This window comes from Nuphar pumila, chromosome 16 (assembly GCF_984573655.1).
Source record: "Nuphar pumila chromosome 16, dmNupPumi1.hap1.1, whole genome shotgun sequence".
NCBI classification, from domain to species: domain Eukaryota; kingdom Viridiplantae; phylum Streptophyta; class Magnoliopsida; order Nymphaeales; family Nymphaeaceae; genus Nuphar; species Nuphar pumila.
Window position 1 is genome coordinate 75177315 of NC_143264.1, and position 25205 is coordinate 75202519.

The window sequence follows — 25205 nt, forward strand, 5'->3', positions numbered from 1 at the left end:
TGAACCTCACCAAGGACATGGCGTTGGATAGAAATGATTGGAGGAAAAGGATTCATGTGGAAGACCCAAAATGAATTTCTTTTTTGGTTCATATCGCTGACCCCAATTGTTTTGGGATGAAGGCGTAGTTGTTGTTGTTGTTTGGCAAGTTGGACCCCCACCAGTTATTATTCAACATACCACTGGGATTTGAACATGCAACGTCCTACCACAAGGAGACGTGCACCAGCTGTGGGGGACTGGTTGAGTGGGAGTTAACAGGCCTGGGGAGAAGGTGTTGACCCCACCTTTGTCCCAGGTTTGACTCTCACCGGCTGTGCGTGTAACACCCTTGATTTTTCGAACCCTATGTATTGAGAATTTGTATTTATGTATCTATTTATTTTACGAGTGCATCTCGCGTCGGATTGGCGTTTTGAGTAGGGTAACCCATATGCGAATTAGATTTGGATCAAAAACCAAGTCTATTCAACCCATATGGCATTTTTGGAATTATGCTTTTATTGGAGGTATTTTTTGTAAGGAGTAGGTTTGTTACTTTTTTTTGGCCAAGGGTATGGCTGTGGTTTTCTTATGGACCAGGGGTATTTTGGGAAAGTATTTTTGGCTTTTGAGGCATTTTTGGTCTTTTAGCTCGATGGAGACACATGGCTGCGAAGTGTCCCCACCCCTCTTTGTTTGGGGCAACTTGGTGGAGCTGCATTTTTTTTTAAATTATACTTTTAATTTTTTATTCCCTCCCTTTCACTCTCACCCTCTTCCCCCCATACACACTCCCCCTCTCTCTCTCTCTCTCTACCGTCTCACTCCTCTCTCACTCTCTTCTTTACCCCCTCACTCCTCCCTCTCTCACTCACCACCGTCTCTCTCTCCCTCTCTCTCTCTCTCTCTCTCTGTTTTTCTTGCATTGAGGAGGCCCGCAGTGGAGTTTGGAGAGCTGGCGGTTTAGAGGGTTTTTTCCAGCATTTTTTGGCGCTTTGTTTTGGGATTTTTGCGTTTTCGCAGTATGGTTCCTCCCTCCATGATTTCTTAGTTAGTGATTAGGTTCTTTTTGAGCTGAAAATATGTTTTAGTATCTTGCATTGCTGGATTAAATTCTGTTGTTGAATTTTCTGTTTTAGCTTAGCATAATCATGCTTTTTCTTAATCCTATGTGCAGAATTTTTTTGCTGCTATACATGTGTTTTGGGTGTCTTAATATCATGCTTTTTCTTAATCCTATGTGCAGAAATTTTCTGCTGCTATACATGTGTTTTGAGTGTCTTAATATCATGTTTTTTCATAATCTTATGTGCAGAAATTTTCAGCTGCTGCACGTGTATTGGGTGTCTTCATATCATGTTTTAAGCATGTTGTTATAGCTATGTATGTGCAGAAATTTTCTGCATCTATGAGTGAAATTTTTGGTGTTACAATGCTGGTATCAGAGCAGTACAAACCGGTCTAGGTCCGATCCAGATGTTCAAGCTTCGTGTTGTACCAACCTTTCTTTGTCATTAAGTAAAGTTTTATGTTTACGGTATAGCGATAAGTTTGTGTTTTCTTTCGTTTTTAGATATCTCGTTCGCCTCAGAACTGGATTCAACAGAGGCCCATCAACCTCATGACTGGGCCGAGCAGTGGACTTCCTTATGGGAGCCCTCAACACGTGACAGGCTGTGCAGGCTCAACAGTCCCAACTTCAGGGTGTCACCTTCAAGAGGTTTTTGAAGCTTGATCCACCTGTGTTTATCGGGAATTCCGATCCGGAGAAGGCTGAATATTGGATCCGCAAGACCGAGCAGATATTCACTATTTTGGAAGTTCCTGAGAAAAAGAAAACGTTTAGATCGTACTGACTGAAGGACGATGCCAAGCAATGGTGGGAGACCACCTGAGAGGTCCGTTTTGGGATCGTCGTGCCATGGGACGAGTTCAATGATTGCCTAAGAGAAGAAGATGGATGAGTTCTTGGATTTGAAGCAGGGCAACATGTTGCTGGTGGAGTACACCAACAAGTTTGGCACCTGGAGCGCTATTGTTTGAACACATACTCTACCGAGAGAGCGCGGGTTATGAAGTTCGCTCGAGGGCTCAAAGATGAACTCCGGAATCGAGTACTCATCAGGGGTTTTTAGACCCTAATTGAAGCTGCAACGCCCTGAATTTTTAACCGAATTTTTGAGAATTTTTTTTAACAGCGAAAACAACTGATACTATGAGGTTAAACATTCCGGAACATTACAGTAGAGAGCAAGCAACACCATTTCTTTTATTTCAAATATCAAGTAGATAATGACATCAAAGTTTCAATGACATGAACTAATAAATCGAGAAAATCAAATTATCCCGGGAACAATAAATCAAATCTCGATCGAAGCCTCATCCTGCAATCGCTCATAAACTATAATCTTCACCTGAAAAATGGTAAATTGATTGGAATTAAACTACAACTGTCTAAGTAGGAAATACCGTAGTTTTTTTTGTACGTACATCATGTGTCAAGTATATGATGTGAGTGTCGTGTGTGATTTTCAGCATATACAAGAACAAGTAAAGAATCTACACTATGACAGTAACGGTTTATGAACACTAACTACCAGGTAACAGCATTAGCAGAATTTAAACATCTCATAACCATATATTTTATTTCATGCTAAAAGTAAATGCCCACATGTCAAAAGTAATTGTTTATATGTACGATTATAAATCTGTCACTACCTACTCAGATGTGATACCTAAGATGGTCTAATTCAAATGTTTATCTTTAATTATCCTGCGGGTACACGCGGGCCAAGGCAACCGTATCAGAAGAGAACATTCAATGGTTTATTATTCATTGGTGTTTTATTAACCCGAATATTCTAACTGAAATTGTAAATCCTAAGGGAGCGGTCAGTGATCGAGAGAACCTCCCGAAGGCCCAAAACCAAAACATGATGCATCCTAACTTCTGCAGAAGAACAAAGAGCTACCACCTAGGACACATTGGTAATTTGGGTCTCTCAACTCCGAGGACTGGGGACCAACGAGTCATTTTCGCTCGAAACAATAAACACATGTCCCCAGAGTTTCGTACCACCTACCCTCTCCAAGGTAAGCCCGAATCTGAGTGGGTTGATCTTTTATTTATTTATTTATTCTAAAATTCTAGGGTGTTCTCTCAAAATTAATTTACTACTACCTTAGTAGTAGATCCTCAACATTCATTATCTTACAAAGATATACAACCCAATTTTTGTCTATTTGATTGCACAGACCCACTCAGAGTGCTCTGGTACCTTTAGACCAGTTAAGCACGGATGCCCCGGTACCTTTAAACCAGTCAGGCTCACAAAATTTAAATGTAAGTTTCTTGCCGGTGTTATTGACATTGAGTGTAAGCTCATCAACCCAAGTATCCGCATCAGGTACCCAACCCATATTGCCCAATTAGGCAAGATTTCCCAAACACCCACTCAGAGTGCTCCGGTGTCTTTAAACTAGTCAAGCACACAAGCTCCGGTACCTTTAAACCAGTCAGGCCCACAAGAATTTAATTTAAGTCTCTCACTAGTGTTATTGATATTTCGCATAAGTTTAACACCCTAAGTACCCGCATCGGGTATCCATTTAGTTATGCAGACCCAATTGATTCATTTAGAGATCACGCCATGTAGTCTCAAGAGTGTTATAACCGAATCGAGGATTTGTGATTCATTAACCTCGATTATTTAGGTGAAAAATCAGAAAGCATGAACAGAACTCGAGCAGGGTCTGTACTTTGAAAAATGCATTGAATGAAACACTGTATTTAAGCATGCATCTACATTTATCTATCTGTTAATAAAATGTCACAAAGCATGTACAACTGCCATTATGTCATTTCTATGTTGCCATTAAATTTAACCAACATCTGCCATTACTAGTATGATGCACATGTCAAGATTTTTCTACAAGTGTTCTATGGATGATTCACATTTTACCCTTGGAAATGGATGGAAACATGTTCATGTGTGATGCATACAAACGTTATCGGTATTAGACATTTGGTGTGCGCCGTGAACACCTACTATATGTATATTTTCTCACCTGTAATGGTTCAACCTTACTGTTTAATTTGCAACCCACTTATCATGAAAGCTACCAGGACAGTTCCATGATGGCAACCAAGAAATCAGAACTAATTCATTGTGCAGGGTTTTATTCTTATTGTGTCACGGAATCCAGGTAAATGCACACATAAGTTCGTGTGTGCAGGTGTGTGTACAATAATATGCATAACAAAATTGAGTCATGAACTAGGTGTGTAGGTGTCTGAGTTTGATACAGGCAGGCAAAGTAGCACCAAGTCATCAGGCTGAACACTCCCAGGTTGTTGGCAAGATGAATAATTATAAATGTGAGTGGACCAACCCCAAGCAGAGCATTATATCATTTAATAACTGAATTTCTCAGCAGTTTCTAAGAAGTGTTATTGGAACTGAAATAGGGAATTTAAAATTGTTAAACAATAAGAGTTCTTAGGTGGATTTTTTTTCTCAACAATGAGGGCCAACAGCCAACAGGAATCCAAGCGGAGACTGATAGTACAAAAAAAAATTCAGATTTCTGCCCGGTAACCCTGAGATACCTCTTCACCAATATTTCTAAAAAATTGCAAGGAAATAAACATGTGGTTTATAAATAGCAATATACACCCCTAGACCTATCAGAACTGAGACAATACCATGACCGAACTTCCCTGTTAAGCATACCAAGAAAAAAAAAACCAGCTTGATCAATTTAGTCAAATCTTCAACGACCCTCACAACAGGGCAAGTAAAACCACAAGAGTTCTCCACATATTTTGGGAAAAGGTAGCGTAGAGGGTATTCATCGCCCATTTTTTTTAGCGGAGCGAATGACTTATTGAAGTATAGGCCAGATGGTACATCTAGTCCATCACTACGAATAGTGAATTGGGACTAAGACCTGATAAGCAACTCTTACAAGTAATCATAAATTTCTAAAGGCAAACAACAATTTCTCAAAACAATGAAGAACCGACAATAGATATTCAACCCCTTCGAAGTAACGTATGATTATTGCCTAAGCTAATCATTCCAATGAATTTGTACAAACATGAAAACAGAGAATAACTAGTGTTTACCCATCCCCACACTAGAAAGTTCGAAATTGAAACACCTTAACCGAATTAAAACCTCCCAAACCCTCTTTTCATTGAAGATTTGTAGAAACCCCACACAACATGCTCAACATGCGGTACACCTGAAGAAAAAAAAAACAGTAAACCTACCTCTTCCGGCGTGATGGTGGCTGCCGCCGCGAGAGGAGAGGTCTCGGGCTTCGGTTGCTCTGTTGCCGAGCAAGAGATTCGAGAGGGAGAGTGAGAAGCCGAGGGATAGAGAGAGAAATAGGGAGGCAGAGAGTGCAGGAGGAGAAGGAAGAGATGAGTGGGAGGAAGGGAATAAGTAGGGAAGGAGCCCGAAACGGAAGGGGATCCGTTACCCTCCCCTTCACGTCACGACTGCGCAAAACCCCTCCTCCAAAACTCGCACAACGTTAGGGTTTTGAACCCTAACACCCTCCCCCATCTCTCTCCTTATCGGGTTCGGCCCTATAACGGCTGAACTTTTTTAATCTTACCTTTTTTTTTGTTTTTTTTTTTCACTTAACGTGACAGCGGGTGCAGTTTCGGTTCGACTGCGACCCACGACCCACTTGTAATTGGGTTAGCATTTTGGGCCCATCTGGATCCATCAGCGGATCCGTATGTTCTTTTAGATTTTCTTTTTGTTCTTACCTTTTAACGCTCCATTGGGTACGAGTTTGGTTTGGCCTCACCCGCGACCCAAATCCTCAATGGGTCCACACTTGGGCCTATCCAGATTCGTGCATCCAGATCTCCTCTTAGATTTTAAAGTATTATTTTTTTAATTTTCGAATGAAACCCCAATTAAAATTTGATTTGGGTGCAATGACCTTGTTATGGATCCCCCATAATTTACTATGGATCCAAGATCCATCTTGTTCATGAAACCCTTTAAGAAATCCAGATCTAAGGATCCGAAGTTTTCTTCACACTATGGATCCGAATTAAGATACATGGATCCTAGCAAAGCTAGTATGGATCCACACATAAAAATTTTGAATGGATCCTACCCTATTTACCTCTCCGATGTCCAGGATCCAAATGTAGATCCAACCATCGCTTGTGCTATTTCAGATCCCTCTAAAGTGTTAAAGGTCTAATCTAGAAATTTCTCATTAAAATTTGATTTAAACTTCACGGATCCACTCCATTCGTCATGGATCCAATATCAAATTTGACCATGATATTGAGGTTTCAATAATAGAGATCTGATCCATTTGACCGAAATCTTTTACCAAATATCCAATTAAAATGTTCGTGATCCGTTAGCTAAGATTCGAATGGAATATTGAAAATCTGAACATGATACTAAGAATCCAACATTGAAGATCCAAATATGATATCTGAGATTCAAGTACGAATAAACAATTAAAATAATAAAATATCCTTGTAACAACCTAAGGACGTAGATTTTAAGTCTATTTATCTGATAAAATTTACGGGTATTACATCATTTCTCCCTAAAAGGGATTTCGTCCTCAAAATTTCATTGCAGGATTTTCGTAGAGATCGTAGTATAAGGGGATGGGTATCGACAAGGATGTACATATATGTGCGAGCTCCCAACATATAAGGATCAGGACAACACACAATGAGTTTCTAAGAGAAGTTTGGAGCTAAAATTTGGTCTCGACAAAATTCATACATGATTTCTTTATGGCAAAAACGTACTAAATCACGGAAAAGTCTTAACCTAAGACAGTTAGAGTGTATGTTCACTACTTCCTACTTGTTTAGTCACAGATGATAGACACGACTTGCTATTCCTTTAGCTTATTCTTGATTATTGGATGGATTTTTCTTTATTTTATCATAATCACGTCGTTGTTTATTGTCCTTGCTATTTCTAACAGACTCTTTGTCCTGAATAACCTCCACTTATTTCTATTTCTTAAGGCCTTGCACAACTAGTTGTCTTCAATCGATACCTCGCTCAAGGCATAATTCTCTCACAGAATGGTTTATCTATCCACAAAAGACATAAACATAACATTGTATCAAGATCTAAATTCAATAATGATCAAATTCTGCTATAACTGAAGCCAAATCTATTGGCTATATCAATCAATCTCAGCAAATTCTCACAATTTACCATAACTCTTTCTTAATTAAAGATTAACAAGATCCACGCCGGATCACCTGGTCTGAGAAATGCACTACCTCACAAGGAATTACCGCCCTAGAGGGTATACTTGGTCTTGGATTATACACTTCCTCATACGAATTTACTGTCTTACGAATTTACCGTCTTTGCGGCTACCTGCTCTTGGACAGTGTACTTCCTCACAGAAATCTACCACTCTAGCCGGATTACCTGATCTTGATCATACGTACCCTCACAGATAATCCTTTGAAGACAAGTCCTCAACAGGTGCCAAAATAGTAATATATGCATCAGTACAAATAACCGCTCTTAGGGTCGATAGCCACCAATATGGGCGCAAGCATACATATTGTTAATATGCATCACTTCACTTCATATGGCACTAAAAATCATGAAATCCACCTTTTACCAATAAGGTTTCATGAACCATAGTTCACTATTGAACTTAAGCATATATCGCATGCTTTCAAAATTTTAGATCACGTGGCATTTCAATCATATCATACAGAAGCATATTATCCTATGCATCATATCATTGCCATCAGGAACATTGCATTTTCCAAATTTAACCTCGAAGCTCTCTCACTTTCTGTCGTCTCTCTTCTCCTTCTCTCCCTCTCTCTCATAATCCCCTTCTCTCTCTCTCTCTCTCTCTCTCTCTCTCTCTCTCTCTCTCTCTCTCTCTCTCTCGCTCGCGCGCGCGCGCGCTATTTTTCTTGCATTGAGGTTGGCGGTGGAGCCCAGAGAGCCGAGAGGATTTTTTCAACGTTTTTCGGCATTTTGTTTTGGGATTTTTGCTTTTTCGTGGTATGGTTCCTCCCTATATGATTTCTTAGTTAGTGATTAGGTTCTTTTTGAGCTGAAAATCTGTTGTAGTAGCTTGCATTGCTGGATTAAATTCTGTTTTTAAAATTTCTGTTTTAGCTTAGCATAATCATAGTTTTTTCTTAATCCTATGTGCAGAAATTTTCTGCTGCTATACATCTGTTTTGGGTGTCTTAATATCATGCTTTTTCTTAATCTTATGTGCAGAAATTTGATGCTGCTATACATGTGTTTTGGGTGTCTTAATATCATACTTTTTCTAAATCTTATGTGCAGATTTTTTTTTTGCTGCTATACATGTGTATTGGGTGTCTTAATATCATGTTTTAAGCATGCGGTTATAGCTATGTATGTGCATAAATTTTCTGCATCTAAAATTCTGTTTTTGAATGTGTTTAAGCATGTTATAGCTTTGCATTTGCAGAAATTCTCCGCATCACAATTTTTGTTTTTTAATGTGTTTAAGCATGTTGTATTAGCTATGTATGTACATTCAGAAATTTTCTGCATCTAAAATTCTGTTTTTGAATGTGTTTAAGCATGCTGTTATTTTTTTTTTAAAGAAAAGCATGTTGTTATAGCTATGTACAGAAATTCTCTGCATCTAAAATTATGTTTTTAACCTGTTTTAAGCATGTTTTAAAATATCTTGAGCAGAAATTTCTGCAAGTTAATGTTGTTTTTACTGTCATTGCAGAAAACTTTGCAAGTAAATTGGTTGACGGGATGGCGGAACGCGCCGGGAGCGAACTGATTTCTTCGAAGAGGTTATGGAGCGACCCTACGAATAAAGCAGATGGATATAAAAGAGTAAATATTCGCCCGCGAAATTTCATTCATTAAATAATAGAATTTAATTCTAATATTATTTATCGTTTCATTCGCGAGGAGCTGGATGAGAAGAAACTCTCATGTCCGGTCTTATAAGCATGATGGTTTTAATCAAAGTGTGCAGAAAATCTCTCTGGTCATAATGTTGTTTAAGTGTCTTATTAAACATGTCTGATTTTAATTCTTGTACAGAAAATTTTTGTACTTATATTGGTTGTTCAATAAGCATGATTGATCTGCCTTTTTGAAACATATATATATATGTCTGTGTGTGTGCGATGGATAAATGAGCCAATTTTGGTGTTGTGGTTGAGTTTTTCTTGTGATGAAAACTCAGAAGTTTTGACTAGCATGAGGGTGGATTCAAGGAAATCCGTGTGGCATTACACATGCTGTAAAGGACTAAAATTTGATTTTTCTTGCGAAAAAACATGAGCTCACAATAGTGAGAATGTGACTGGTTGAAGGATTTTGAGGGTGTTGACCTTTGGGTTTGTTACTAGTTGTGACATTATGCATATGAATGACAGATAAATTAATAATCAGTTACACTGCTTTTGTCACGCTCTGAATGGTGAGGTGACGTTATTCGTCAAATGGAAACGAGTTCCACCAACCTCATGGGAGGTAGTTAGGTTTTATTTATGGCCGATATGAGCCTTGCACAGTCGTCGTATGGTAAGTTGTAGACCCATCACCACGGTTCTTAAGGGACAATGAACTCCGATACTCAAGGCGGAGGTGGAGCTGTGATGGTATGCTTTAGTAGTGCACCATGTGACCAAGAGAGAGAGAGATGAGATCCCGGACTCTGGTTTCAGGAAGAGGGATTCCTTGACGCTGGTGCAAGTGTCTCGGTGACTCCCATAAAATGGTTGAGTAATTGCTTTGGCAGGAACATCATAGAAATAAGATATAACTGGAAGGTTAGGTCACACTCAGCCTCATGTCCTCAGGTTCTAGGTATTCCCAGCTTGGCTATAAAAAAACCCCTAAAAAGAAAAAAGAGGACCTGATTTGAAGATCTTTGTTCTGAGTCATGCTTGTATCTTAGGATGCATGCACACTTATATTAGATGCAGTGGATGACAACACGTTGATATTTTGCAGGTGCTGACTGATTTCCAAGAAAACCCGAAGGCAGCACAGGAGCACCTCAAGAATCCCCAGGTGATGCACAAGATACAGAAGCTTGTAAGTGCTGGCGTAGTTCAAGTCAGATGAAGTCCATGTAGAAAAGAAAGATAACCCGAGATGAAGAGAAAATGCTCGGAGCATTTGTTGATTTCTCATTTATTTTGATCAACCGTGTTTATGGACGGGATTTTTTGACAGCAATGTAATTTGTGACAATTTTACATCAGAAAAACACCTTTGTGATCGGCTAAGACCGATAGCAAAAAAAGATCTTTCTTTCTCCGCCTCACAACGTTTGTCACGTCCGATTCATGGCTCTCTTTTTGGTGCTTAATGAATAATGCTGAACTAGTTCACAAGTTCTTCGGAATCTTGTCAAATGCTTTGAAAGGAAGATATCATAAGCAAAGTAACTTGATAACAAAGCATAAGCCTGGACAGCTGCACCAAATTGGAGCGTCTAAACAAATTCTGGCTACTTGAAATGCAAAATTGTTCGATGCTCTAATTTTCTTTTCTGCAAAACTGAATGTTTCACCAACTCTGAAGTGAGAGATACAGAATGCTCCAAGATCAATTATAAAAAGGTCGTATGAAAAGACTCATCTCAGACATATGTGCTTGTGTTTGGCATGCACCAGAAGAAACACAGAGCATTAGAAGATGCTACCAAGATGGGTGTGATCTGAATCATGACAAGTCTGGAATGAAGTTGTCAAGAAGCTCTTTTTACCGACATGTTACCAATGATTGAAGTGGTGGTGATAATTGTGTACAACTGCAGCAGAATACCTGGAGGAAAAACAGATTATGATCAAATGAAGTGAATGAATTCAACATCTAATGTTTACAGAAACTCACTGAGCAGTAGACGCCCATTCTCAATTGCCTCAGGATTTGAAGATGCTACCCCAAAGCCACTGTTGTGCACCTATTCATAGCATAATAGTTAAAATTGACTTTAGTTGCTTGTTAATATAAACTGCAATGTTTTATTACACATGAGAACTATTTTCTCGTGCAAGGAACATAAATCGGCAGACCAGTAAACTACTTGTAATCTTACCTCCAACAGGAGATCGCTTGTAATAATTTGTACGAGGGAAATAATTGCAGCAACAGATGCTACAACAATATAGGATTGCAATAGGCTCTCATGGTTACGTCTTCGACCTTCCGCAAAATGTGTTTCAAATAAATTGTTGTTCAAACAAATATACCCATTAGTAAAATTTTGAAATGATAGAACTGCCATAGCAAGCATAAAATTCCAATGTTACAAAGTTCCAAATTTTGTATCTAAGTATTCTTTGGTTAATACCTGATTCTCCAACAGCAAGAGAAATGAGACCAGCAAAGAGTGACAAAACAGCAAGTTGTTTAGGACCCGTATGTTGCAGGAATAAAAAGAGTGCCCATAGTATACCTATCACTTGAATAGCAGCCTGCAGTGAAAACATAAAGACAATTAGTTTAACCTTGATACATAATGAAACATGATTTCTCTTAAGACTGGTTAAGATTAAAAGGACAAAGGTGCCACATTGGGGGATTGCTGTATACAACTCCTTTCAATTTTCTCTTGCTTATTTCATGTATAGTATTCATCAGATTTCCATTTGGTGTGTGCAAATTGTTTAGATAATATCAGATACTGAATTTAGTTGGTCATAAGTTCCAATCTTACCATGTAACTGGCACTCACATAAATAAACCAATCTATTATATTGATATGCTGATGCTCTAAACATGTCTTTCATAACTGTTACCTCTCATTGACATTTATTTAAGCATACATATCCAAATTGATAATTGATACGTCATAAAACTTCACAGATCCAAACCTGTGTTAAAGCATCGCCTCCACAAATTCAGTCTTGAGTTGTCTCTATATTCTTTCCATGTTCTGTTACTTCCTATAGCTTTAACTTTTCTGATGTTTAGAAAGTCTTGAGGAATTTTTTCAAGAAGAGGGCTTGAAAAAACTTTGAGAGAACTTTCCCTCCCACACAAAGTAATTTGCACACTTGCAACGCCTGGGAAAGTTGGAGAAAGTGAAACTTTCCTTGGGAAACACTAATTTTCCTTCATACAAACGCTAGTTTTCATTTGGTAGTCTGCTCACATATGCAAATCTCAAGCCAACATATGCACAAGTACATACACTCGCCACCCATTCATTTGATAGTCAGCTCACATTTAAGAATTTGACGTCACAGACATGCATACACATATATTACTCATGTCCTACACTTTACAAATCGCCATGTGTATGTCCATTTATGTCACAGGGACTCGGCAAAACAGGTGCCGCACCCGCGTCGACGCGACGCGATGCGGGTGCGCGTGCAGCACCGGGTGTGTTCAACATGACCCTGGGTGCGGTCAACGCACCCAAGGTCATTTTCGTCCACTTTTCGGCATTAAAAAAAACACGATGAAAGGAGGATTAGGGCAAAAAAAAATTTTGCCCTAATCTCTCCTCTCCTCTCCCGCCCAGCTCTCTCCTATCTACGCCACCTCCTAGGCTCCTCTCCTTTTGCAGGTACGTACCCTCTCTCGCTCTCTTCTTGTGTCGGCAGGGGAGGGGCCTGATGAAAATTGGACATTCTATCATGCTGATGATGATATCAAGGCTCAAGAATTTAAAAAAATCATTCTTGATGATGAGTTTTGAGACAGAGTGGTACACTTCCTTCAATTTACGTAACCTAGTTGGAAAATGTTAAGAGAAGTTGATAAGGATGAGCAAATGTTTCACAGAGTTTATGAAATAAGGGACAATATGATTGAAAAAATATAAGCTATAGTTTTCAAGCATGAAGAAAAAAAAATCTTGCATTGGAAGATTCAATTTTTTTTAATCATATTCATTCAATTTTAGTCAGAAGATGGGATAAGAGCAACACTCCTTTGCATTGCATGGCACATTCTCTTAATCCAAAATATTATGCAAATAAGTGGCGGGTTTGTGGTATTGGTCGTGTCCCTACAAATTCAGACCCAGAGCTATCAAGACATAGAAATATGTGTATGACAAGACTTTTCCCGAAGCAAATCTTCTACATCAAGTCACACAAGAGTTTATAAAATTTTCATCTTCGAAATTATATGGACCGACATTATTCACGAGAAAAGAGGATAATATAGATCCTATCACATGATGGTCAACATTTGGATCAGAAACACTTCTCCAACGTCTTGCATTAAGATTACTATCGCAGCCTGCTAGTTCATCTTGTTGTGAAAGAAATTGGAGCACATATTCTCAAATCCACAACATGAAGAGAAACAAACTCACCAACAAGCGTGCAGAGGATTTTGTATATGTTCATTCAAATCTTCAATTACTTTCGCGAACCAATGATGAATACATGTACTAATTTGCTCTCTTAGTTATTTGATTATTTCTTAGTTTTTCATTTAAATATACTTGTATTGTATTTAACATTTTCAAATTAGGTTTGTAACGCAGACAAGAAACATCCAAATTTCGGGATGTAAACCCAAAAGAGTGTGACTTTGAGGGAGAGCATGATTTCAACATAACAAACATGGATTTAGTTGGATCCAATATTCCTTCTAATGATGCATTTGATGATAAAAAAGAAAATTATTAAGATCAATTACTTCATCAGGATATACTTTGGTATCTAATTTAGTTCTTTTCTGCTTTACTTATTTGATTGATATTTAAGTTGATTTATATAATTGCTTTACTTATTTAATTGATATTTAGGTTGATATATTGCATGAATGATGATTGATGAATGATATTATGACAATGTTAACTGTTAAAACTTCAAAATTATATATATATATTACATTTTTGCCCCTGCCGCACCTCCGCACCCTAGGTTTTTGAAAGTGCCGCACCCCCGCCCCGCACCCGCACCCATGTGACATAGATGTCCAGGATCCTTGTTGTATGTGTCCCTTGTCCTTGTCCCCATAACATAGTTTATAACATATTATTTGTCTCATGCCTAAACAATATGCAAAGCAAGCTCATCTAGGAGTGCTTCATGCTCATTGCATATCAACATTTCAAATTTTTAGTGAGACCAAATCTCTGAATGCATTCAAGCCAATGTAAGGATGGTCAGTCCAGGTGGCACACACCATGTAGCTATGTAAGGCAACAATAATTGACACGATGAAAGATAAGGTTTTGATAATCAAATTTTCAACTAGAGCTCTACCATTGCAATTGCTCGCTAAAAAGATATATATTGCATTTATCACTCTTGCATCATAACATATCAGACAAAACATGTGCTAGAAAAACCTGCTCTGGCTCATGTCCTGAGTATTGGAATGGTACTCTGATTGTGCCTTGAGTTAATTTGTAACTATACAGAGTCTGTTGTTTGGTTTGTTTACATTAGTTGCAAACAAAAAGGTGCGATGAGTTGCAAGTAAAATTAATAACAGTTGTTTGGTGTAAAGTATGCAAAATGCTTAAGAGGATGTGTATGCCCATGATCTTTTCCCATTTCACCATTACATGCATATTCTTTGTAATGGTCAAATAAAGATTTATAAGCATATTTCGAATTTGACTACTACAATTAATGTTTTCAAAGGCATAGATTTACATCACAAAAGATAATTATGAACCTGCATATACATTTGTTTAAAACAAATTCATTTGGTATTCAGTTAGATTATGCTCCTGGAAAAATGATATTTATTAACCCTCATATGCATTGGTTAAAACAAAATGCACTTCTTATTCACTTAGTCATGCGTATACTCCTGAAAAAGCCTAGATAGTTTTTCCTGTGATCACTATGACTTGCAAAAGCTATCAAACTTTGACCAATGAATAGTAGAAATGGGTCCACTGCAGTACTCTGCAATGTTTACACCTTGTTAAATGAAGAATTTATCTGTAGCGAATTGGCAAGAGATTAATGACATCATACCACAGAATAATTAGTTAAACCGCTATACATCTACATGTCTTAGGTTTTCCTGTATAACAGGCACAAGATCCAATAAGTCCCTCCACATGAAGAACTCCAAGATCTTCATGAAGCCGTACACATTTTTTGAACTTTCAGAAAACACTGACATGCAATCTTTGTTCTTTGTTCTTGTGGGAGTTCTCTCCCAAGTTTATGAAATCGTGTTCTTCATTTTATGTGTACCCTTTTTTGGGTATTCTGTATGAGTGTGAGCTCTTTTGTGTGAATGCCTTTGTTTCGTAAATCCTCTTTGTGAGTGTCGAAGAAACAATCCTTGTTAGGTATTGCTACATTCTTTCATGGTATCAGATCAAGGTTGATAGAAGCAATCAGTTCGGAGTTCTTCTTGTGCATTGGGAAGCATGCCATTCGTGTTTTTCTCAAAGGAAAGAAGCCTCTTTGAAAGGCTGGTTGTGTGGAGCCTTGGAAGCTTGGAAGACTAGATATTTTTGCTTCTTGTGGTGGTGTATTTCTCTCTTTTTCTTTCCTTCTTCTCCCCTTCTTCCTTTCCTAAGCTTGTAAAATGGATGACAATGATAATGTCACCACTAAGCCCATAAAACTCAATGATTCTAACTATGTAACATGGGCTTCTATCATGAAGCACCTCATTTGGGGAAAGGGGCTACGGGGATTAGTGGATGGAATCGATGAGGAACCTAAACTAATGCTCACTAAAGAAGAAGGAAAAGAAAAAGCTCTTTCGGAGGTAGAAAAAGTTAAAGTTGTTTTCACTTATGAGAAAAAGTGAAAAAGGGAGAATGGGTCACGCCAAAATTATGTCTTGGCTCATTTCTAGTGCGGATATAAAGAAGTGTTCAAGCCTTGCGAAGTATGAACACACTAATGATGCTTGGGACTATCTCTAGAGAATGTATTCTCTTAAAGATGTTGCCCATATACGTAATCTTCAAAAAAAGGTTCGCAATATAGTTCAAGGAGATAAAAATATTAGAGAATACTATAATAGCTTGTCCGAGCTATAGGAAGAATTAGCTCTCTTGAACTAAAGTGACATTGTCCACAAGATATAGAGCTTCGCCAAAATCAAATAAATGAGGAGCATTTTTTCAATTTATTAATGGTTTAAGACCAGAATTTGAGACAACCAAGTCCGCTCTTCTTCGTTGAGGGAAGGTTCCCTCTATTGAGGACACAATTGAAGAATTGAGTGTGGAAGAAAACAGACTGAAGAAAAGAATCTCAAAAAATGACGATGACTCAGTTTTAGATGTTTCAAGACCAGAGAATCATGTTCGTCCATATAAACCTCCACATTTTGGAAGAACATATGATGAGAAATAAGAAAGTAAGGTGGAAAGAAAAGAAGTAATTTGTTATTATTGTCGTAAACCTAGGCACGTCAAGACGTACTGCCCAAAGTTAAAGAAGCCTTATGAAAGAAGGTTGCTACTGTTGAAACCCAGCAAGAGACAAAAGAAACATCTATTGGAAGCATGTCATTATCTCAGCTAGTGGAGGCACTTGAACCACTTCTTAAAGGAGCTTTCCTATCTGCTCGAGTTGTGGCCTCTTCAGTAAGCATCTCCCATCCAGGTAAACCTCTTTGGCTTCTTGATTCTGGTGCATCTTTTCATATGACCCCTAACATAGAATTATTATATCAATATCATAACTCAAGTGGTTCAAACGTTTTGACTGCTGACGGCACTTCTCTTGAGATTAAGGGAATAGGATGTTTTGAAAATTCTTCTCAAAACTCAAACAAATTTCGTGTTTCAAAAATTAGATATATACCCAAACTTCATTTAAACCTTTTATCCGTATCTCAGTTAACTGGTCATGGGTGTAATGTTTCCTTCTCCTCTCGTGATTGTCGAGTACAAGATCACCAGTCAGGGAAGCTGATTGGGGAAGGCCATAAAGAAGGAGGCTTGTACTACATGAATTTTTTGGATTTTCACAAGGGCACACTGTGTTGCGAAGAATAAGCAACTTCTATACCAACAAAGTACTTTAAGAAACCCAAATAACTCATTTCAAAGTGAGTTTTGAGAAATTTTTTAATATTACACACTCCCTGTTTGTCACTGTCAGTGATGATCATGTCGTCGACGTAGAGAAGGAGGATAATGATACCTGCATTAGAATTCTTAACAAACAAAGCAGTGTCCGTAAGATAAGATTGAAAACCAAAATCAAGCATCACCTTGCTAAATTTATCATACCAAGCCTTCAAAGATTGTTTAAGTTCATACAAGACTTTATTTAGACGAAGAGTTTTTCCTTTAGGAACATCAATTCCTGGTGGTGGATCTATGTATACTTCTTCAGTTATACTACCATTTAAGAACGCATTCTTAACATCCATTTGATATATGGACCATTGCTCTATAGAGACAAGGGCAATTAGGATTCTAACAGTGGTCATATTAGAGCAAAGGTTTCCTCATAATCTATTCCATATTCTTGAGTGTAGCCTTTGGCAACTAATCTAGCCTTAAACCGCTCAAGACTGCCATCGCTTTTAGTCTTTACTTTGTAAACTCATCGACAACCAATAGGTTTCTTGTTAGGCGAGTTCTTGTATAGTCCAAGTGTTTGCCTTTTCTAAGGCTTCTAATTCCACTTACATGACTTTTACCCATGAGGTTCTTCATAGGAGTGAATTAAGGCTATAAAGGCTTGAAATTTTGGAGAAAAAGATTTATATGACACAAATTTCTCAAGAATTTTTGAGATCCTAGTAGATTTTCTTGTTGACATCTCGGGTTTTGATTCTACAGAGTACCTTTCAAGGGCACATGGTCTTTTTGAGTTTCCTTGTCTAGAATATTGAATGAACTCTTGGTTATCACTAATTGGTTTAATAGGAGAAATATCACTTTGATCATCTTGCTCAATGTTACATTTTTCATTCTTTGAGACTAAATCAAATAGAAAGGAATACTCATCTGTTTCTGCAGATGCTTTGGTTTTAATGGGCTTTCATTTTCTAAGAATGATACGTTTCTTGAGACATATAGTCTGTTATCTCTAAAGTCAAAACATCTATAACCCTTTTGATGACTTGCATATCCTAAGAAGACACAAGGAATAGCTCGAGAGGAAAGCTTATCATTTTTATCTGAGAATACAAAACATTTGCACCCGAATACCCTTAACTTGGAGTAATCAAGAATTTGTTTAAGGAGCTTTTCAATTGGAGAAATATTGTTTAATGACGAAGAGGGCATCCTATTGATGGGATAAACAACAGTTAAGGTTGCTTCAGCCCAGAAAATTTTTGGTACTTGATGTAATATGAGGAGGGTTTTTGTTGTCTCAATAATGTGCCTATGCTTTCTTTCAGTTAGGCCATTTTGTTGAGTTGTGTAGGGATATGACTTTTGATGTATAACTCCATATTGATTTAAATAATCTTTGAATTTTTTGATAGGAATTCTCCCCCTGAATCGGTACGAAATATTGAAATGTCGTCTTTAAATTGATTTTTGACCAGATTATGAAAGATTTTAAAATGTGAGAAGACTTCGGATTTATGTTTAAGAAAATAAATCCAAGTGTGTCGTGTAAAGTCAACTACAAAGATAACATAATAAACAAACCCACCTTTTGATATAATTGGTGCAGGACCCCAGACATCAGAATGAATCAACTCAAGTGGTCGTGTAGAAACAAAAGTTCTTTCCAGAAAAGGTAATCTTTTCATTTTTCCAAGAATACAATTTTCACATATAAAAGTTTCAAAATTACAAAAAAAAAATTCATGTTCGGAAATTGTTGAATCTTGCATATACAAGGATGTCCAAATCTTTTGTGCAAAAGATCCAAATCCAACTTTGCTAACACAATCTAAGTTTGCTTGGGATATTGTTGTCAGGTCAAGCATTTCAGATGAAAGACATGTGGACACTCCAGAAGTTGTAAATGTCAAGATGAAGAGTAATGATGGAGAACCTCTTAAAAACCCAACTCCGTATAGACAACTCGTTAGGGCTTTGTCATACATTTTCATTACAAGACCTAACATTGCACATGTTGTCCATACAGCCTGTCAATTTCAACATGCTCCAACCTCTGTCCATATGAGAACAGTTTTGCGAATTATCAAATACATTAAAAATTCTATATCTCGGGGTCTATTTTTGTCTGCTTCTTCTAATCACAAGCTTCTTGCTTATACTGATGCAGATTGGGGAGGTGATCCGAATGATCGTCATTCAACGACAGGTTTTTGTGTCTTCTTGGGGGAATCGTTGATCTCATGGAAATGTAAGAAGCAACAGAAAGTATCCCTTTCATCAACATAGGCTAAATACAGAGCAATGGCTACTACAACTATGGAAGTAGTCTGGCTTCGACGACTACTTTCCGACATGGGAGTTGAAAATTCAGAAGCATCCAACATGTGTTGTGACAACAGGAGCTCTATCTACTCGGACGTTCCACGAACGTACCAAGCATATAGAAATGGATTACCATTATCTTCGGGAGGAATTCTTGCGCAACACCATCAATCTTCTCTATGTTGCTTCAGAATACCAGCTGGCTGATTTCTTCACCAAGCCTCTTGCTGCTCCTATATTTCAATTTCTCTTAGACAAACTTTTGGTTATCCAACCGTAAGTTTGAGGGAGGTGTTAAAATATGTAATCTCATAGACAACTCATATCTCATATGTAATCTCATAGACAGCTCATGTAATCCCTTGTAATGTTTTTCTTTCTTTTAGTTAGTTTAGTTCTAGTTTAAACCCAATTAAAACTCACTTAAAACCCAATTTTAGGACACCTTTAGGCTTCACCTTTTTTACTAGTCAAAAAGGCCTTTTTGACTCAAAAAGGTGCAGCTCCAAGGGAGCGAGTCCAACGACTCCCTTGAGGCACCTCTCCCCTTCTATAAATATGGGATTGTTTCCCCTTGTAAAGGCATTCTTTGTTCTTTGTTCTTTGTTCTTGTGGGAGTTCTCTCCCAAGTTTATGAAATCTTGTTCTTCATTTTAGGTATACCCTTTTTTGGGTATCGTGCATGAGTGTGAGCGCTTTTGTGTGAATGCCTTTGTTTCATAAATCCGCTTTGTGAGTGTTGAAGAAACAATCCTTGTTAGGATGAACAAAGTCTCAAGTGTGGGCCTAGAAGCCGGATGAAAGGGATACACAGGATAACAGGACACCCCAACCGACCCGCTAAATTCCATTTGCACATTGATGAAAGTGAAAACAAGCCTTCACTGAGACATATTTTGTCTGTGATTTCGAATAGCAAATTGGCCAATTTTGCTATATAGATCTATCATTAATCAACTAATTCTAAAAGGAAATTTCCTCCCAACTACACAAATAACCAAACATGGTTTCCGTCTTTGATTCTGCGACATGCTTTCAATAATTGACGGAAAGTTTCTAAATTGTTGGAACTTGGAAGTATTGCTTCAATCATAATTTTAAGGATGATGGGTAGTTATGCTTTGCAAGATTCAGAGTAAATGTAACCTCGATTTTGGATACCACCCTTGATCCAATCTTGAGAATAAAGAACCACATGCTCAATTCATGCGCCGAATTAAATCAAACCATCAAAGACCCACAAAAATAAGGAGAACCAACAAACAGTGAAAGCGCCAAATGCAATTACAGAACATTAGAGAACCCACTGCAAATCAATTTGAAATATACCCAAAAGGATAGCAAAAAGAGTGCAAAATTGAGATGGGTATCACCTGCGCAAGTAGCAACTTGCAGAGACGACCTTTTCCTTGTGCTACCTTTGTGTATCCTGAAAAAACATTGTAATTTTCTTGTTGAAAAACTTAATTTTTTATCTTCTTTTGTCATTTCTTCTTGAATTGCAAAATTCCATGAACACCATAATAAAAAAATTAGAAAAGAAAAAAGAAAAAATGACGATTTCTTACTGGAATCAACGACCATGCGGTATGAAAAATCCGAGCCGTCCGTCCCAGAAGGCCTCCCGCTCAGTGGTGGTTGCCTCCTGTTCATCCTCTCTCTCTTTCTCACTAGGCCAACAATCTGCCTTATGACAAAAGCATACTTAACCGAGACTGAGACAGAAAGCCCATTAAGTCCAGTTGATCAAGTTTGGAAGGGGTTATGTAACGTCCCAAAATTTTAATCCAAATTTTGAGGATTTTTTTTTAACAGCTGAAATATTTAATTTAACCAGGCTAAACATTTCAGGGGCGTCGCAGGAATCATCAAAGCAATTACTAATAAATGTTTGAACATGCGTGACTCTGAAAGTTTAAGAATTCAGCACCTGTATTAATTTCAGCCGAGAAGTTAATCAAATCATACCATAACCTAAGCATCAAAACTTTCAAAACATGCAACACTCTGAAAGGTTAAGAGTTCAGAACCTATAATAGCCTGCATCATAAAATGTTAGAATCTGCACTAAAAATTTTATTCAGCCAACAACGTCTACTACTCGGACCAATACCCAGACTAGGTACACTGTAACAGGGGGTTTGACGTCCATTTTCAGGGTTACTCAAGCCTGATTTGCAGAACTAAAAAGAAAAAGAAGATTTAGAATAACGCTATAACGCTGCAGCTAACAAAGAACATTTTCAAAGCTCAACAATACTGAAAACCGATGTTTCATACTTGTGAAAATACATACATAACTGGGTGAACGAAGCACCCTGTGTCAGATTTTTATTACAAGTAACACCCACCGAACAGAGATTCACCTATTAATCACGGCCAACTACTCCTATCGAATTGCCTAATCGTATCAACCCTACATTCGCCATCTAACAGCATGATTTATCAGCAGGAAGATTTCTGCATGAAGTCCTACATACTCAAAACCCCAAAAAGAATCAACGCCTCTATGTCCCATACGCAAAGTTTGAGGCAGCACAGTGCATCCTTGCTCTTTCTGCGTGATTTCGTATCAATCGGACCTACCAGAGGGTATGGATCGATGGAAGGAAAAATCCTCATAGTTACCTCCATACGAAACCAAAAATTAAATGAAATCCTTTCGATTTGGGGTAAACTATGACACAGTACAAGCTTGAAACACGGTATATTTGCAAAACATAATAAAATCCTACCTGTTCGCAGCCTTTTCCCCTTTTTTCTCAGCCGTGGTTGGAGGTGCAGCCGGCCACCCTTGCTCTGCCGTGAAAGGGAGGAAGAACGAGAGAGTGAGGGAGGAAGAGAGTGCGTGTGAGGGAAGGGGAAACGTTGGCTAAATAGATGGGATGGGAAGACGGTTACAAAACCGTGAGGGGGGGAGGGGGGGGGGGGGGGATGAATCGTACAGCCGCCCCCTCTCTCCATTTCAGATAAGGGCGTGAACCCTTCTTTTAGGGTTTCACGTTCTCCCTTTCAAACGCCCCTCACAGAAGAATTTTATTTTTTTCGTTCTTTCATTTTAACGCACCGACGGTTACGGGTTTGGTTCAACCAGACCCGTGACCCGCCTTTCGTTGGGTCCACGCTTGGTTCTTCTTTTTTACTTTAAAAAAAAATAAATGTTTAAAATTCCGAAGAAGGATCCGACTTGAATTATTATGGATCCAAATTATGTTATCCTGAATTTCACGTAACCATGATGAATTCAGGATCCAATTTATTTATAAATCCTTACAAGAGATCCGAATAAGGATCCAAGGTTTTCTTTATATTATGAATTGAAACTATGGATCCAAATTAATATTCAAGGACCCAAAAGACTCTATCGTGGATTCCAACAATTTATTATGGATCCAAACATTAAAATTTTAATTGGATCCATACTATATTTAAATCTTTAACGTCTAGGATCCAAATGGAGTAATATGGATTCAAACATCACATAAGATATTACGAATCCCCGTAAGGTGTTATAAGTCCGATCTAGAAATTTTCTTATTAACATTTAATTTAAACTTTATAGGTCCACTGAATTCTTCATGCATCCAATATCCAATATAATCATTATATTGACGATCCAATGTCAGATATTTGATCCATTTTGCCTAAAATCCTTAGTTGGTTGTCTAATTAAAATGTTCGTGATTCGTTATCTAAGATTCAAATGAAATATTGAAGATTTGAATAAGATACTAAGAATCCAACATTTAAGATCCAAATAAGATATTCGAGATTCAAGTACGAATATATAATTAAAACAATAAGATATCCTTGTACCTGATAAAATTCATGGGTAATACGGGTTAGCTGATTCTTGGTTAATTGAAATGAAGCCAATTAGGGTGTCTTCTAAACCTGGTTTAAAACCAGATTTTGGGTATTACCTTGGTTTATGACCTACAACCAGGTTTGGTGGCCCCTTTAAGTGCCATACAAACATAGTATTGCTAAACCAGGTTTTCAGAAAACTGGACTCAGTGTTGCAAAACTGGATGGAGCATTCTTGCAAAATGGAGGGTGGACATCAAACTGGGTATCCAACCTGATATGAACAGCGTAAGTCATGGTTGTTATCAAACTAGGTTTAGGTGTGAAGAAAAGAGATAAGCTGCTCGTGCCTAGAGGTGGCAGACGGGCAAGGCCCGGCACGCACGCGGCCTGCCGGTTCAGGCCCATTAACAAACCGGTTCATGAACCAGACCGTTTGTGAGAAGGCCAAATCGCACCGGCACAGTGAAACCGGCATGGTTGGACCGGGTTTAGGCGGGCCGGTTCATGGGTTGAACCGGCAGAATTGAAAAAAATTCAAAAAATTTGAAAAAAAAAATGGACACCATGATTTTAGTGAAAAACTCTGAAGGAAAAAAAAACACGGGACCAAAGTCCAAAATCTTACAATAAAAAATTGTTACAAGTAGATTACAATTTAAAATTTGAAAGAAAAAATCTAAAACTATAAATATTACAACTAAAATTAAAATGAATACTACTTGTCTTCTTCTTTAGATGGATATAAACGGGTTGAGACATGTTTGCAGATTGAGACAATCTGGTTCATGGGTTAAATGGGTCTGGATCATAACAGGTTTTTGGGTCGGGTGAGTAAAATCGGCACGACCCACTACACGATTCACGGGTTGGGCTCCGACTGTTACTGTAGCTTTTGGGCCATGCCGGTCTGGGTTCCAACAGGCCTGTTTTGATCCTGTTAACTAGTCAAACCGGCCCATTAGCCACCTCAAACCGTGACTTGGCTTGTGTTCGGCCAGTAAAAAGCTTTTCAAAGTCATGAAATAGGCTCCGCGATCGAAACTCAAATGTTTAGGCTTTGGTTCGTGTGGACTCATTAACTAGTAATAAATTTATTCTACATCTAATTTGATTTGTTGTAGCTTGCAAGCAAGTAATTGAATGTTTTGTCTATCAATTGGGGAGGGAAGGGGGCTAATCCCCTTGTTTTTCCTTCTCTAAAGAAAAAAGTTTAGAGCTTAAATCCTATTACTTACAAATGACAAGTATGAAACAATGTAATCATCCTATAAATGAAGCAATTTGAGTTCACTCAATAGGTTGAGACTCAGAATCTAAATTCTATTATTTCATTGTGCTCAGCTTATTGAACCCATGTTCGCCATGAGCTCAGGCTTGACTAGGCTTGCCACAAGAAACTGAACTTGTATACCTTGTGTTCTATTCGGTTGTCTCGTTTACCAGCCAATGTTATCAGTATTGGTGGGTATCGGCATGTACATGCAGAAAATCATACACTTCACCCCTAATCGATTCTTTTTTAATAAATGTAAAAGAATACTAAATATTAATTTTGTAATATTATTTTAATAGTTTTAACATGTGTCACATTTTGATTGACAGGTACCAATGGGGGGCTTAGCTTGTCTGGTAGGAGCAGCTAGTGCTAGTCACCTTGTGTTGGGGGCATTGCAGGATCAAAACCCAATGGTATAGATGTATAACTGGGAGGGTTCATCCTAACCTGCCTTTAAAAAAAAATGATTTGACAGTAGTTTTTTTATTTTCTGTTCGACACATCACAATTCACTTGAGCATAGGGATGGCAGTGGGGCGGGGGACAAGGTCTCCACACCCGCCCCACCTCATGATTAGAACCTCCATCCCAGCCGGGGATGGATTTTAACCTCCACCCCCGCCTTCATCCCCGTTTCATGTCCTCCATCCCCGATTCAAACGGGGATGAGGCGGGGTGGGGATATTGTGGGAAAAAGTGCTGGGTACAGGTCGGGGCGGGGAAAAGTGTACGTCCATCCCCGCCTCCATCCCCGAACGGGGATGGATTTTAACCTTCGTCCCTGCCTCCACCTCCGTTTCATACCCTTCATCACCGGTCCAAAGGAGAC

General features: G+C 38.2%; 1 protein-coding gene and 1 pseudogene across 1 annotated transcript; one reads left to right on the forward strand and one right to left on the reverse strand.

Moving 5' to 3' along the window:
* LOC149813634 (hsp70-Hsp90 organizing protein 2-like) overlaps positions 1-10097 on the forward strand; it is a 33921-nt pseudogene extending 23824 nt beyond the window's left edge.
* Positions 10098-10377: 280 nt separating this feature from the next.
* LOC149813635 (uncharacterized) lies at positions 10378-22216 on the reverse strand. The gene is made up of 7 exons (XM_089990746.1): positions 22026-22216; positions 20859-21005; positions 20664-20719; positions 11332-11455; positions 11077-11183; positions 10872-10941; positions 10378-10802 (listed from the first exon to the last, which is right to left on the reverse strand). Exons 2-7 carry the CDS (start codon positions 20941-20943, stop codon positions 10726-10728), a joined length of 519 nt encoding a protein of 172 aa, XP_089846872.1. The 5' UTR covers positions 20944-21005; positions 22026-22216; the 3' UTR covers positions 10378-10725.
* Positions 22217-25205: the final 2989 nt, after the last annotated feature.

Excerpts from the sequence above, each read along its gene's own strand:
- LOC149813635 (XM_089990746.1), bottom strand. The coding sequence starts at position 20,943 with ATGAACAGGAGGCAACCACCACTGAGCGGGAGGCCTTCTGGGACGGAC. Across the intron at positions 20,720-20,858 it reads CCGCATGGTCGTTGATTCCA|GATACACAAAGGTAGCACAA; the intron begins GTAAGAAATCGT and ends ATGTTTTTTCAG. Across the intron at positions 11,456-20,663 it reads GCAAGTTGCTACTTGCGCAG|GCTGCTATTCAAGTGATAGG; the intron begins GTGATACCCATC and ends TTTTCACTGCAG.